General features: G+C 45.3%; 1 protein-coding gene across 1 annotated transcript in view; it reads right to left on the bottom strand.

Annotated features, from left to right (window-relative positions):
• Positions 1 to 16617, bottom strand: part of LOC126456132 (uncharacterized) — a 33226-nt gene extending 16609 nt beyond the window's left edge. The window contains exon 1 of the mRNA XM_050091886.1: positions 15766 to 16617. Coding sequence (XP_049947843.1) covers positions 15766 to 16617 — 852 coding nt within the window. The remainder of the gene's footprint in view (positions 1 to 15765) is intronic.
• Positions 16618 to 16910: the final 293 nt, after the last annotated feature.

Below are 16910 nucleotides of genomic sequence, written 5' to 3'. Positions count from 1 at the left end.
ATGTGGAGCGATTTCAAAGTAAAATTGTGGTCATCTGGGACCCAGCAGTGTTTAATGCTACAGCTACTAGGACTTTAAATTTATGACGAATAGTATGGAGGATACAGAGTGGAGTCTGTAACAGATCAAAAGCTTCGACAGTATTTTCGTCATCTTAATTTTGTCACCATACCTTGTTGATTCAGCACCTGGGTGTATACGGGGTTTCGCAAAAATACACGATGGCAATATTTCAAGGAGAGTTCAGCACATGTAGCAGATAAAAAACATTCATATTAACATGCGTCACGAAATGGGTATTTATTGATATATCAGACATGGAGGTTCGTTGCCAAGGACACGAGAACCTCTACTTTATTTTCACAATGATGCACCTCTCTCACTACCTTGTATTCTAAATTCCCGCCCTCTGCAAGTATGTATGTTCCTGCACTTCGTCACACAGAAGCATGAGCACTCTCAAAAAGTCCTGAGGTTTTACATATTGTTTGACTTCCTGCTTGAATTCTTGCAAGAACTGATGCTTTATCCTCCAAAGGTGTGGCGTACACCAACACCTTTAATTGGTCCCACAGGGAAAAGTCCAGTGGGTTCAAGTCATGTGAGTGGCGGTCAAGCATTTGGTACACATCCACCATCCATTGTTAACATATCGGAGAACCAGAACACTAAAATGGGCAGAGGTACCATTGTGCATGAAGTACATCTCTTGCCAGAGGTGCGCAAGATCTCCAGTATAAGATTCAAACTCCTGCGAAGGAATTGTCTGTACTTCCGCCCATTCAGATGATAAGGAAGTACGTAGGATCCTATCAAGTGGTCCTCGATATTCCCATCCCATAAGTTGACGGAAAATCTTCACTGACAGGTCATTTCAAAAGTTGCGTGTGGATTGTGGTAACCACTGATGCTGATTATGGAACTTCTGAATACCATCACGCGTGAATCTTGCTTCAATCATTAATAACACCACTGTTGGAAAAACAGTCCTCTTGCCAAACTGTTCGATAAACCATCAAGGAAGTAGGTCTTGCAGAGCAATCCTCTGCAGGTTATACAGATACAGCTGATTTATGCAGATGTCACCAAGAAATCCATCTGATGATCTAAGTGCCGACTGCTTACGTGTGGATTCTATTCTGCAGCGTTAACAATAGCGTCCTCAGTTGCAGACATGGTGCATCGTCATCATTCTCTCGTTCCAGGTAAAGGTGTGAAACTACCATGTTGATGCTCATGTAAGTGGCAGTGACTTCTTGGAATGTAATCTTGTCTGGACACCATACTCTGGATATCGTTTGTGGTATCCCGACGAGCTTATCCAGCATTGCCATTCGTCAACCCATACATGAAATGCATGGATGCATGCTTAGCATTTGAATACACAACTGTCTAAAACAATATGTGTAAGAGAATAAGCTCTCACAGTACAACATTGCAGCAGCACATAACCTGCACCTGGGGAAATCCACCTTACTACAGTGGCAGTGGTGTATGTGCTAACAGCGTTGTACCTTGTTGTCCAGCAGAGATGTCTGTAGGGCCTGCCACCAAGTATAGTAATTCCAGCCCGGCCACGGTCTGTAGAGACTGTTGTCACACCACAGAATCATCACACAGTACTGTGGGACCACTAGATCGATTCGTAGGAAGCACTAGTAATGTGCGTGGTAGCCAGCGTCCATGTACAGTATCTCAATAAGTGTCCATTTCCAGACCCATGTTCACAAAACGTTTTTTTTTTATCTCCTGCGTGTGCTGGGCCTTGCCCTCAAACACTACCGTGTATTTTTGGAGCACTCTATATTGTTAAAGAAAAAGTGTTTATGGCGTGTCACTATAAATGTTTGTTTACATGCTGATGTTCAAATGTGTTGTAGAGAGGCAATGAAAAATTGTGAATCAGTTACCTACAATGCAAAAGCAGATTAAGGGCAGATATTACCACATGCAGCAGCCGGCCTCTAGAAGATGAAGTGGTAGCAATCCTTAATAAAAAAAAGTAGTGGTGCTGTTATACATCCGTTTGCTTTAACGGTTTCAAAAAAGGTACAACATGAGTCTTATAGGCAGCTTCAGTTGTGATTGGGCTTTGAGCAGCTGTGATTGAGCTCTGGATACTCACAGTGTAAGTGTAGGTACTGACTACATATTCGAAATTTTGTAGCATTTGCCAGTATTTTTTATATGAGCTATAATAGATATAGAAATCCTACTTATTGGTGAGACATGGCAATTTGTGTCGAACTTGGATATTCCGATTATCGTAAGCAGTCGATTTAACAATTTTTTAAATGCCAGATGGGGACACGAAACCGGAATCTCTTGCTCACAGCTTTTTTTTTTTTCGCTGGAATCTTCCTGACGCCCAAGGTGAGGTGCGGGCAAAGTGAACAGGGATTCCATCCTGAAGCGTGGTCACCATGTCCCGCTCCCTCCCACAGTAACCACAGTAACCAAGGAAAGCGTAGCAAACGCGGAGTGGAGGTATAAAGCGCATCGATGAGACAAGTTTCTTTTTATTTTTTCATTTTTTTCAAATTTATGTTACACCACCGAGCGTAGCAGGAAACCGACGTCACAAGGATGGAGGGCCAATTCGCCACACTCGAGAACATTTCGATGAGCAGAGAACAAGCGATACTAAAGTGGCAAATGCGTGTATCAACTCCTCATTGCAGTAACACTCCAATTCTGAGATGAGTTAAAAAAGACTCTACAAAGAAAAGTAGAGGAAAATTGTCTGTATTTGGGACTGCGGCCAGGTACATAACACCTGTCATTAAGAAGGAGCCAAATACCAAGTGTTGAGTGGTACTTCAGATAGGTAAATAAATTAGTGATATCAGTGTGAAGCGAAGCAGAAATTAGAAATTAAATGAAAAGCTTAGTTTAGTTTAGAAGAATTACACACTGGCAAACAGCGGGCAGAGCAGAAGAGGCAATGACCGTGAAGTCAGCACGTTTAGGAGAAGCCATCGCCCTCCCCACATAAGCGGAAGCTGTCAATTCAGCCGTCAGGGCATCGCCCGACCGGCTCATGTGTTTCTCAGTTGTCACATGTGATCAAAAGCCCTCGCTTACATTCCAAGAGCTGTCGATTCAGCCGTCAGGGCATCACCTGACCGGCTCACGTGTTTCTCAACTGTCACATTTGCTGAAAGGCCCTCGCCTACATTCCAAGAGCCAATGACCGACGTTAAGAAGATTCTTCGAGAAGCTTTTCAACGTGACAGAGGAGGCAATGATCGTGAAGTCGTTCACCTCCAGTGAACTGAAGTGAATAAATATGCGAGACGCAGTGGGCCTGACAGTAGTAGTTTTCAGTTCAGTTTCGGAGCTGAAGACCGTCATGCAGGAAGAGACTACATGGTACACAGAAGCAGCAAGTCCGCCGCTGTAATGGAATAGCAAGCAGCAACCTCGCCGCCAGAAGACAGAAGCTAGAAGGTATTTGAAGACTGATTTTTACGTACCTGGGTGACTCGTGAGGACGGGAAGGAGACGACCTCACATCAGCAGTCACCTGTGAGCTGGTGATGAAGATCTCACAGCCGAAGAGTGGCAAGCTGGAGTCCGTTGTTCGAGTCCGGGACACTGGCCTTCCCCCGCCGCGCCGCTCCGCTGGCCGACGCACAACACTGTCACACGCGGCCTCATAGAGAAGAGAAACACTGCGACGCCACATCCGAGGTATCACCATCCGATTCACGACTTCGTTCTCAATAATTAAACGGGCCACAGCACGATGCGCGTCTCCAGTCAACTGGGCGAAACGGCGACACGAGATACACACCGCCAGGTGTAATCAGACGCCGCCGCTCACGCAGCATGAAGGCTTCGCACACGACACAGCTGCCGCTCTCCCAGCCAGAACAATCCAGTAAGAAAACCACTGTACAAATCTTCAATAAAAGTTATCTTATTTAAAAATGCTGTTTCATTCTACCTCATACCCGAGCCAAGGAAGAACCCACCCTGCCCACATGTTGTTAAGAGAGAAAAAGTAATTTATTTTGTGTTTTTCGCCTTGACATAATGCTTTAGAATCAAAACAAGAAGTGAAGTGTGTGTCCATAAATCCACCTTCTAGAGATTGTCCTATTTGAGGGAAGTATCCCTAGTCGGGAAAGAGGAGCAGGTGAGGAGGTATCTGATGCGGAGTCATATGGGTAATTAAGGCCAACATCTGTCGCACCAATAACCATACATATCGCTAATCCGCACAACAGGCGATGCTCGTCTGTCCAGGACATCACAGCGACACACAATGAGATGTCTACAAGGTGAATCCCATGAAGGCGTGACCGGTATACTTGCTTCCTATTGACTGGAAGGTACCATGAAGACTGGATAACAGTGGCAAGATAAGAAGCGCACACTGATTGCCAGAGAGCACGTTGGGATGCTTCCCCTCAACTACATTTGGTAACTTGTTCTACTGAAGAATGCCATAGATTGCTTTCGTAGACATCAAGCGCGTTGACAGTATCGCAGTATGAACATAGCTCAGTTCGAGGAAAAAATGGCGGAAGTGAAAGAAGGGTGGCGGGACGTCCGAAAGCTGGATAGGGACTGAGAGAGAGCAAGGTGCAAGGGTCTCCAGCAACTGGCTGGTAAGGTACGAGGGACAACGACGCCACAGCAGCGGTTGATACAGGCCGAAACCTCCACTACGCTGCGGAAGGATGAGGATCTTGTACCTTATTTTGAACTACAAGCCGTGGCAAACGCATGAACTCAATGCCACTAGCATGTGGAGGGTCATGGATGGCGGAATGGAGAGTGTGTGTGACACATGGGCAATACGTGATGCCAAATATACATTTACATATTGTATCCGTTGCAGAAGATCAAGGGCTCGTAAACAATTGCCCAGGAACCCAGCTTATGGTTGGGAGAGTAGGCGCACGCAGTTGAGGGTAATCGTGAGCTGCAGATCACTCGCGAAATCGAATCCTAAGCATCAGATGATAGCAGCTATAGGCAATGGAGCAGCTCTGTCGTCAGGAAGCACCACTGCTAAAGCCATATTGCTCGGTTTGTAGACGTTAAGGCAGCTACCAGAAGCTTCGCGGTAGGCTGTAATCCACGCTAATGACTCCCTGATCTCAACACCGCTAAGAAGAAAGAGGTCGAGATCGTCTGCATAATCAGTGCAGCAAAATACGTGGCCACTGAGAGACAGACAGTCGTTGACAGAGGCCACAGAGCAACAGTTCCATGGCTAAAACTCACAAGGGTGCACAGAGCGAGCTGATTTGACAAACCAGACGACGGATTAAGAAGGGAGGAGAGAGACGGCGCCTTGAATGACACACATTACGACGTCGACGGTAGTATCAGGTTTTCCCACATTCTGGTGCACCCCATCCAGGTATCGACGATCAACCCAATAAAACTCCTGGCTGAATTCAAGAGCAGCCGAAAATCCAAGCACATGATGTTTGTGAGCAAGAGTGATTATATCTCAATACTGACAGAGGGCAATGTAGATGTTATTGATCAGAGGAAACCACTTACCAGGCCGTCCGTTCAAGCTGTGCAGCCAACAGTCAGGTGAAGATCTTCATGTCGTTGTTGAGCAACGTCAAGGGACGATAATGGAATGTCTGTAACGTACTTGAAGTCTTGTGGATGGGAATCAGGAGACTGTCGAGGAAACTTTTTGGGATCTGCATGATAGGCGACTTAAGGTCCTGACAAATTTCCGTCCACACTGGTGCCAGCAGAGGACGAAATGTCCGATACAACTCTAGTGGGGGGCCGTCAAATCCGGGAAACTTGTTCATAGAACTCTCCTGGATTGCATCGTGGACATCATTCACCGTGACGTCGGCAAGCAGATCCATCGTTGCAGCCCCTGGAACCAAGCGAAAAGAGAGCTAGGAGATCACCATGATGGTGGAAGGGTGTGACATTGCACGGAGCACAACGTATCATAATGTGCATTGAGTATCTAAGTGCCATCCATCATCAGTTGTATCTTAGTCAAAGTGGTCTGATGGTGGTGCCATTCCACTATTGTGTGGTACATAGATGGTCGCTCCAGCGCTAACTTTATATGTATACACAGCTTGACCATAGGACCTTCAAGGTGATATCGAGAGAGGACAGTGATCTATGCCTTGGCGTGATTCTCCATCACCTGATGCCCTGGCGAATACGGCGTCATAGTATATTCCCATGGAATGGTGAAGTACAAGTGCTAGGTTCATTGCCAACACGCTGGGGGCTACCTTCCAGAAGTACAGAGGACACACTGTGAAAGGGCAGACTGATATGCATCGCAGCGTCAACAGCAGGCTGTCCATCTGGTCTTGTCGACCTGCCAGCATTCGAGTGAAATAAGGTGGTTCATGTTCAGTTCCTAAGGTCCCTGGTCGCGTCACACCCTTTGGCGTCAGAGATTGATGACACAGATAAATGCGTCATGGTCAGAGAATGCAACAGGCCAGAATTCAGCAGCCTGCACCCCACCGAAAATATCGTGGGCGATGCAAACACGATCGAGGCTACTGGAAGAACGGCTAGTGAAAGGCATAATCCACAGACGATCACCGTGGGCATGCTCTCAAGAGTCCACAAGGTCGAAGTGTTGGATAATTGCAGCTAGTGCTACGCACAGTTAGTGACATGAAAGTTGGTCTTTGGGCGCCAGGGTGGTGATGAAGTGGCCACCTCGGAGCAGAAAGTGAAACATTCGCAGCAGAGACCTGAACAAGATAGCACATAGATATCGATGATCCTGGGAGCCATACCTCTAGCATCCAGAAGATAGGCAACTGCATCAACGACGATACCATCACTAAGGTAATCGCTACCCCAGAAACAGTTGGGGAAGCGTGGGAGATGTGTGCTGTAAAGCCATGAGAACACCTCAAAGTTCAACATGCACCTCCTGAAGGAGGGCAACGTCAATGTCTGTATTAGGAAGCATTTCAGGCAGTAATACCAGTTTATAGTACGTTCAAGTGGTATTGACATTGACCATAGTTATGTGATGATTAAAAATCTCTCATTGCCAGGAGGATGGGTTATATAAACATAGAGGAAGCATAGGGCTCCTTGATAGGCTCCTGTGGAGCGGCATATAACTGTAACAAAGAGAGAGTGGACCCCTCAAGTGGGGTTCCATCGCTCTGCACACCTTCAGAACTCCAACCCTCAGTATCAATGTCGTCCACCCAGGAGATAGACGTCTCACTGGACCATTTCAATGGAACACTGTCAGAGGTGCGCCCACAGATAGCGTCAAACACAGTAAGAGGGGAAACACCATCAGAAGGAGGCAGGGAAAGGTCGTGTTTGTAGGTGGATGCTCACCAGAGATGGAGTTAGGGAGAGACATAACGCCCTCTGGTGACAAGGCATTGGAGGACAGTGCATCATCAATATAAGGATCGTCATCCTGTGCTCACATCGAACGGAGCCAGTAATCACAAGTGGTGTGGAGCTGTCTCTTCCGGCGACTGTTTCTTCTTGACATGTTCTTCTGTGTCGGAAAGTGGACGGCTGTCTTTCGACATGTGACCAGATGGCAGAGAAGTGGGGGTCGGTACAGCTCTATGATTAATATCCATGGGGTCGGGACGGATGTATGGCACCTCTGACGGCCATCCTCCATTGGTACTGCCTCTGGCGGCAGTGTAAGAGAGATAGGCAACGAGAGTAGATGACGCTGGTGCCGATTGATTCAGAGGGGCCACAGGGGGCAGCCCCACCATGGATGTTTAAGATAGAGCTACCACAGTGGGTGTCGCTGGGAGAGCGACGTCTCCAATTAGCGTTTGAACCAGTCTACGTCGAAGACGTTCAGAACCAACATGACCTACCTTACCACAACTTGAACAACTGCACAGCTGGCCATCATAAGTGATGATAGCCGTGCAGCTGGCAGTAACCAGGTAATAACGCACATATTTCCTAAGTTCAGTTTTTATCTGATGAACGCCATTGAACACATGGTAGATTCCTAACGTCTTCCATGTTTCAGCAACGTGACTGACAACGTTACTATAACGTTTAAAGGCGGTCAACACAACGTCCCACGGCACCTCAAACGCAAATGTATCTACATTGCCCTTTAGTATTACACACTACTGTGTCATTAGGCACCATCAAAAGTAAAATGCCAGCAGTAAATACGTATTGCCAAATATATAAAACACTTTCTTGAACATCTTAAGTCAACAGGTACGTAACACTCTCCGAAGCTCAATTATGAATTAAAGGCAACTGCCCTCACTGATAGCAGATTATACTATCAGGTAAGGTATATATTCCAACTCTTAACTATGATAGCACCCAGCGTAAAATCTTTGGAAGTTTGTATATCAGATTCCAGGAAATAATATTTAAAAAGAATAGTAATACAGAGAATGGTTCTTTGGTAGTGTCAAGACCGGCCGGAGTGGCCGTGCGGTTCTAGGCGCTACAGTCTGGAGCCGAGCGACCGCTACGGTCGCAGGTTCGAATCCTGCCTCGGGCATGGATGTGTGTGATGTCCTTAGGTTAGTTAGGTTTAAGTGGTTCTAAGTTCTAGGCGACTGATGACCTCAGAAGTTAAGTCGCATAGTGCTCAGAGCCATTTGAACCATTTTTTGGTCGTGTCAAAACATCTTTAGCAGCATCGTTTGGGAAGCATAACGGAGAGCATGAATATATTACATTTCGAATAAAAATGGTGGTCGTTGTCAAATATAAAGATTTTTTTTGCTTTTTTGCACGTCAAGAGTAGGGTACGTGAATATGTAAATCGAAGACAAAGATGGGGAGGGGGCACTTCTTGATCCGTTTTAGCGACGTCGTCGTTGAGAAGCAGCCATCAACATAATCCATTTAGTGATCGTTGATGGCTAATGTTTCCTGTTGGTTATTGTGTACAGATGTTACGCAACATGGAACAAAGGTGCATTATTGTTTTTTTAATTTGTTTATTTCCTAGGTTATCACATATAAACATTCAAAGATTTTACCGTAAATGGCATAGCTATTGGACGGGATGTATACGTGACATGAAATGTTTGGTTGGTGAGGGTAACTGCCTTTAGCTAGCAACTGAGAACCCTGAGAGTGTTTTGCGCCGACATGAAATGTTCAAATACGTTTGACAGTGCTGCTGGTTTTATAGTTTTGAAAGTGTCTAATGATTTAGTAACTTCAAGGTATGAAATACTACAGGGCAATGTAGATACTTTATATCGTTGTTATTACGGTACGTGTAGTATTGCTATGATATGTCTTTCCTTCTCTTATAGCTTCTGATGATCGGATAATGTAGTCCCGAAACACGTTATACTAAATAAATCACGTAATCGACAACTCGTGTGTAATATTGTCAGTACTGATTCAGGATACAATTGTAAGATGGTTTCACGACAGATAAATGGTAATCTCGTGACTGGAATATAGAATACGTTTGGATGGTTGTATTCTCAGTTGAGAAACTGTATGCCAATGTCATACAGCAAATATGACCAAGAAACAAGCGAGGGGCAGTAACGTATCTTGAACTGAGATATTCTTTGATACGTTTTAGATTTTCACTGTAGATGAACAAGTTTTTATTTAAGATAGTTGCTTTAACTCACAGTGGCCATTATAAGGGTTTTGCGACTTTATTTTATAGGAATCATGCGGAACACTCAGATCGCAAGTGACTATTGCTATTGGATATTGATAATGCTGCTAGTAATCAAAACGTACAGTGATACAGCATTTTCTTCATGATTCGTATTATCTTTCTGTGGTTTTAACTTTACTATATGGATAGTAAAAATTGCAGGTCGAGTATGAGCGGATGCTTTACCACACTCTGTATGCCGTGATCCTCTGCAAGATAACTCTCAAACTGACTAGGCAAAAAACAACAGAATTTAACTCACTTTGTCAGTTTAATACATGAGCGTTGTCACAGTCTCTCTGTAATCTTCTGGTTCTACCAAAATAGCTTGTAGTGTCAACGCCAGACACCACACTTGCTAGGTGGTAGCCTTTAAATCGGCCGCGGTCCGTTAGTATACGTCGGACCCGCGCGTCGCCACTATCAGTGACTGCAAACCGAGCGCCGCCACACGGCAGGTCTAGTCTAGAGAGACTCCCTAGCACTCGCCCAAGTTGTACAGCCGACTTTGTTAGCGATGGTTCACTGCCTACATACGCTCTCACTTGCAGAGACGACAGTTTAGCATAGACTTCAGCTACGTCATTTGCTACGACCTAGCAAGGCGCCATATTCAGTAATGAGAATGAATTCTGAACAGATAATGTTGTGCATCGTTTACCGTCAAGAGCGACGTTCATCATTAATGGATTAAAGTTAAGTATCAAACTAATTACGTCCGCTTTCTGAATTCTAATTCCTTGTCATGTTCCAGACCTCACGTCAATATAATTCTTCCCTCCTCACGCCAGCCTGCGTGAGCTAGAACGCGTGCATTTCGGCCTCCTCTAGTAACACGGTGTTGGCTCTTCTGCCAACACAACATAGCTGACAAATGAGCGATATTCATTATAAAGCAAACCAAGAGTCATGCAGTGTTGTTAGCCAGGAGACTCTGAGGTTTAAGTTCAGTAATAATGTCGGAAAAGGTTTTCTTGCTCCATGTACTATGTCCCTTTCTCTTACGGCGTGTTAAGGGTTGTGGTGTAATTGTATATGTGGAACATAGGTGAGTGTAACAGAGGTGTATGAAGTGTGGTCTCACGTTTATGTTGTGTAATGGTGAGAAAAAGGAGAGGAGAAACCCAATGCTGGCACAAACTCGTACAGCATCAAGGAGACGACCGAACTTAACGTCCTCAGTGAGCGGAAGGAGTACGATGAGCACTGTCGCTCGCCCTCGCTGCACGAAACACTGCGGAGGGGTTTCTAATTTAGTCCACGACACTAGCGCATAGTCTGGCGATCAGCAGCGTATGGCTTCTCTCTTGAAAGCCTTCTTTGTCGGCCAGAAACGGACGACAAAAGTTTCCTCCGACAGCAGGACTCGAACAATCCATCTCCAAGTCGAGCGCCACCGCATGGGCGTACATCAACTACCTCGACAACGTAGGCAGGTCTTTCTTAGAAACATGAGCTTAATTTGAAAATTAGATTTGCACATATTCCCTAAATGAAAAATAAAATACAGTTTGCAGGACAGCTGTCGGAAGTAAGATACAAGATCATTCAAAAAGAACATACGTACTTCAACAACATGTATTTATCAACGTGTAAGATTTAGAACTTTGAATTTTGGGACACATACTTACGAATCTCTTTAAGTTTAGATTACAGATGTTAAATATGTTCACCATTAGCGACACGAACAACACCACGTCGATACTCGAATTCCTCCCATAATGGGGTAAGCATGTCCATTGTCACTGATGTTATAGCAGTACGCATCCGGTTCTGCAACCCTTCATAACCAGCCGAGGTTTCAGAACACGCGAAATTGTAGTTGTAGACAGTTGTAGCTCCCGACTGGCAAGAGAAGTGTGCTTTATAGGATTACGCTGGGAAGCGGTTGCAACTCATGCAACATTTTCGTCGGAAACATGAAGGCGGCCAGGACTCTTTCCTATACAGAATACGATTGAATGGTTGTATTCTCAGTCGAGAAACTGTATGCCAATGTTATATATCAACTGTGACCAAGAAACAAGCGAAGGGCAATAACGTACCTTGAATTGAGACATTCTTTGGTAAGTTTTAGATTTTCATTGTAGATGAACAAATTTTTATTTAAGATAGCTGCTTTGACTCTCAGTGGCCATTGTTAGTGTTTTGTAACTTTTTTTAGAGATCTAAAAACTGTCGATACCATCTGCGAGTGTTGAATCTATTCGGATGATGAGCTTGCTACCACAGGCTGAAATATCTTTGCACTATAACCACGGAATTACACTTGACAAATTCGAGAACACAAAATCATTTCTGCTGTGGAGCAGCCTTTTCGCAACATATGACTCTGATATGAAACTTCCTGGCAGATTAAAACTATATGCCGGACCGATACTCGAACTCGGGATATTTGCCTTTCGCGGGCATGTGTTCGACCATCTGAGCTACACATGCTAGACTCGCGCACAGTCCTCACAGCTTTCACAAGTTTCATATCAGCGCACATTCCGGTGCAGAGTGAATATCTCATTCTGGAAACATCCCCCAGGTTGTGGCTAAGCCATGTCTCCGCAATATCCTTTCTTTCAGGAGTGCTAGTTCTGCAGTTCGCAGGAAAGCTTCTGTAAAGTTGGTAGGTAGGAGACGAGATACTGGCAGAACTAAAGCTGTGAGGACGGGCCGTGAGTCGTGCCTGGGTAGCTCAGATGGTAGAGCACTTTCCCGAGAAAGGCAAAAGTCCCACATTGGAGTCTCGGTCTGGCACACAGTTTTAATCTGCCAGGAAGTTTCATATCAGCGCACACTCCGCTGCGGAGCGAAAATCTCATTCTACGAGTTTGTTGCTCAAATAACTGAGCCGTGGCGCAGCGATAGATAGTTTTGACAATACAGAACTATGTAATGCGTATATTCTTTTTGAAAGAGCCTGAACATTTATTTTTTATGATACTGAATAACTGCAATAGACGGTACATAGATGACGTCTAAGAATATGAGCTATCTGCCAGACTACCTGTTAATAATTTTGAATAATTAAGTACTTGGTTCATAAACCAGCAAATGGTACACTATCTGATCAAAAGTGTCTGGATACCTATATGTAATGCAGAATTGGCCACTCGATAACGTCACGAGACACCAGACCGCTAGCATAAAAGGAAGCGGGGAGTACTGTGTTGTCAGCAGAGAAGCTCTGACAGCAATTGGTCAGGAGAACACAATGACTTCGAACTAGGCTAGTCACTGGATGTCACCTGAGTAAAAAATCCATCTGGACATTTCAACTCTTCTTAAGCTATCCACAACGGCCTTGCCACAGTGGCTACACCGGTTTCCGTGATATCACCAAAGTTAAGCGCTGTCGGGCGTGGTCACCACTTGGTCGGGTGACCATCCAGGCCGCCATGCGCTGTTGCCATTTTTCGGGGTGTACTCAGCCTCGTGATGCCAATTGAGGAGCTACTCGACCGAATAGTAGCGGCTTCGGTCAAGAATACCATCTTACGACCGGGATAGCGGTGTGCTGACTCCCGCCCCTCCTATTCGCATCCTCCACCGAGGATGACACGGCGGCCGGATGGTCCAGGTAGGCCACTCGTGGCCTGAAGACAGAGTGCTTTTTGAAGCTGTCCACGTCGACGGTGATGTGGCTCTGAAGGCGTAACTTGAAGGAACAGCCACAGCTAAACCAAGGCCAGACAGACCTCATGTGCTGACGGATACGGACCGTCGACGATTGCGGAGAGTGGTTGTAAAAAATCGCATGAAATCAGCGGAAGGAATCACTCTTGAGTTCCAAAGTGCTACCAGCAGCTCAGCTAGCAGAATGACTGTGCATAGGGAATTAAAAACAATATAGGCCACACAGTTTAGATCAGCGCTTGAGGCAGTGTAAACAGCGACGCAACTGGACAGTGGACGACTGGTAACTAGCGGTTTGGAGTGACGAGTTACGCTGTACTCTGTACGCTGCGGCTGTCCGATGGAAGAGTTGTTAGGGTTTCGCGAATGCTTGGAGAAAGTTGCTTGTCATCATATGCTAACAATGAAATATGGAGGAGGTGGTGGCAAGGTGTGAGAGCGTTTTTCGTGGTTGGTGTGTGGTTGCTTAAGAAAACGCTAATTGCGGAAGGATGTGAAAACCTTTCAATTGTGTACAGTGGAGGAACACTTCAGAGACGATGATTGTATCAGAACGACAATGTACTCTCTCATAAAGCAGCATCTGTGAGGTGAGACGGTACAAACCCCCGTTACTAGATGAATATTTCTAGTATGCAAGGATTTCTTTGTGGAGAGCGAGCGCGCTACATGGCGCACGATGACACGGCGGCCGGATGGTTTGCAACGGTCGGTGGGATGGTCTCCGGCCCGGGCAGCCACGTGGCCCGTAGCTTGGAGCATTGTTTGGTTTTTCGAGCATGACACGAAAACTATTGGATTGTAGTCAGCAATATGCACCTTCTGAAAGATCGATCTTTCTTTCAAGTCACGAGACGCAAAAGCTATAGTAACCTCAAAATAGGTTAATATCATGAATACTGAAAGATTAATAAAAATAGTAAATAACAACTTACAGGGACGAGCGAGCACTCATTAAAAACTTCTCGTCATAGCAGATCGAGTGCCGTAGTCATATGTTAAGATTCATAAATAATTAAGTCCGTAAAGAGCAATAAACAAACTTTGAGGGAAAATTGTTTATAAAATTCAGTAGAATATTCATGACGTAAAGAACGGCACAATATAATATTTTGGCCGGCATCACACGTATTTTAAACTAGTTAAGTTATGCTATACACTTAACTTGCAAAAGTTTTCATTGTTTGCAAATTATTATTAACATTTAGCGCCAATAATTAATTAATTATTATAAATATGAAGATTTTGTGCAGCGCAATGTGTAGATCGCTGTAGCTTACGTCTGAAAACGGTGCTATATGTTAAAACCTTTACGGCACAGATGTCAACAAACAAATTTGCACTAAGTGGCGAAATTTTGCAAAAAATTAAAACTTGATTTACGGACGATAGAGTAATTCTAGAAATTAAAGTAACATAGTAAATGAGACGTACTTTTTAGCACGGTTCCGATGGTGAACGTATTTCTGTTGAGGGATGTATGTGTCAAAATTTGTAATCTTAACTGGTGAGACTGGCACTTAAATAACCAGGGGGTTGGACATCCGAGCCCATATAAGTGAGCGGCCATCTTGGCCAGGGGTCGGTCGCTGGTCAGTCGTTTCGGAGGGTGGCCCGTGTGGTCGTTTAAGAAAGAATTTTTCGCGCCGATTTATTTCGACGAGGAGTATTGTTTAATAGTGCAAGTGTGCAAGCATATATTTGGTGAACTGGCAGTGCTACGATTATTTGTGTGAGTACGATTTACGAGGTATACATCGTCGTAAGTGAACATGTGGCGAACTGTGATTTCACTTCAAAACTGTTAGAACAAAGAGGACAGTGGGATTTGTGGTTCTGTTCGAATTATTTGAACAATTTTCGTTTATAGCAGCCCACATTATTGCTATTGGGGCTCGGAGTCAAATTATTATTAAAGTAAAATTGTAAACCGTCTCACCAGTGCTAATTTCATTGTGTAAAAGAAAAGGACAACGCCAATAAATAATGATTGAACTGTGTCGTGAAAAATGATTTTAGTATAATAATCGCCTAATTCTTGTTCCCTAGCATAAACTGTACTCATGTCTGAGTTAATAATTAATTCAAAAACTATAACAAATGTGCGCGTGTGGAAGTGTACTAATGCACCAAGTGTGGAAATCATCCTCTGAGACTTACGTGAGAGCAAAAATTTGCAGTAACATTTTTTAACCAACATTTGAATGTGAAAATTCGTGTGAACATTCGCAACCGCACTTATTCTTTATTTTTACCGCCCCGTCGCAGAGGGGATGGGTGGTCGACGAAAAGCTTTCTTGTGATTACCTCCCCTGGTCTCTTGAGGTAGAATGGTCTGCTATTATTAGCAAACGTTCAGACATCTAACTCAAAGTGTCCACAGCACAGTTCTAGCCGTCATAAATGTGAAGAGTGGACACTCCCTATATCCACTAGAAGGTATCCCAGTAATTTTCATCAGATAGTGTGTACCCTCATTGGATAATTCATAATAGTGTAGTGTGAATACTCACCTGGAAGTCGACAAACCGTAAGTCGACAGGCTTTCCATCACGGTACTTAACCATTATATTCTTATTCCATACATCGGCATGTACCAGGACTTTGAAATCGCTCTGAGCACAACTTCGAGTGACCGCATGCACGATTTTGTCCACCCATTCCTCGGAGTCTGTCTTGTATTTCTTCGAATACTTGTAACAGTCAGGGAAGTTCCCGAGCGCGACCCCGATGCTGCGGAACTGCTTCCTGTGGTACGGCTGCAGCAGGCTGGCGACAGGCGGTTGCCAGAAGGGGTCTCGCCGCAGCAGGGGGTCGGCGCCGGAGTCGGGGCGGGCCAGGTCCAGCGTGCAAGAGGCGGCGTGCCACTGCGCCAGCCTGTCCAGCACCAGGCGGCAGTGCTCCAGGTCCAGGAAGCCGGCTGGCGGGGGGCCGTAGCCCGCGGCCGACAGGTCCTCCATCACCAGCACGTCGACGGGCGAGCTGGCAGCCAGGAGGCAGCGCGGAGCCACGGCCTCAGCCCGCAGGCGGCGCAGCGCCTCGTGCACGGCAGGCACCAGGCTGGTCAGCATGAGCGTCTCCCTGGGGAACAGCTGCTGGAGCCTGCTGACCTCCGACACGATCCCCGTCTCAATGGAGCACTTCACTATCAAATGCCATGCGTGAACTTCCGCCTCTGCTGCTACTTCCACTTTCGCGGTCACTCTGTACAGCCTGCTCGTATAGCCTCTCTGCGTCTTGTTGGCGTCTTCCACCGTCATGGAAGCCACCCTCGGGGATTTACCACTGTACTCTGGCTTCAGAGCGACTGCGATGAATTCTCTGTTCAGCCACTCCGGAGGCTGACAATCAGAGTCTCTTCCCATACCGAGCTTTCTTCAACACCTGTATGATTCCAACCAAAATAATCAGCGAATCTGGTTGCAGAGTGTGTGTTTAAAAAAAATATATCATTGTGAGCTGTACAATTTTCAGTTCACTTGCTATCGATCAACGTAGAATTTCTTTTTTCTTTATCAAGCACATATCACCACAGCATATCAACAGAATAAGGTGACGTTCATACACTACTGGCCATTAAAATTGCTACATCACGAAGATGACGTGCTACAGACGCGTAATTTAACCGATAGGAACAAGATGCTGATATATGCAAATA

This window comes from Schistocerca serialis, chromosome 2, assembly GCF_023864345.2.
Source record: "Schistocerca serialis cubense isolate TAMUIC-IGC-003099 chromosome 2, iqSchSeri2.2, whole genome shotgun sequence".
In the NCBI taxonomy this organism is placed as follows: Eukaryota; Metazoa; Arthropoda; class Insecta; order Orthoptera; family Acrididae; genus Schistocerca; species Schistocerca serialis.
The sequence above is the reverse complement of the archived record's forward strand: the minus strand, read 5'-3'. Positions and strand labels throughout refer to the sequence as shown.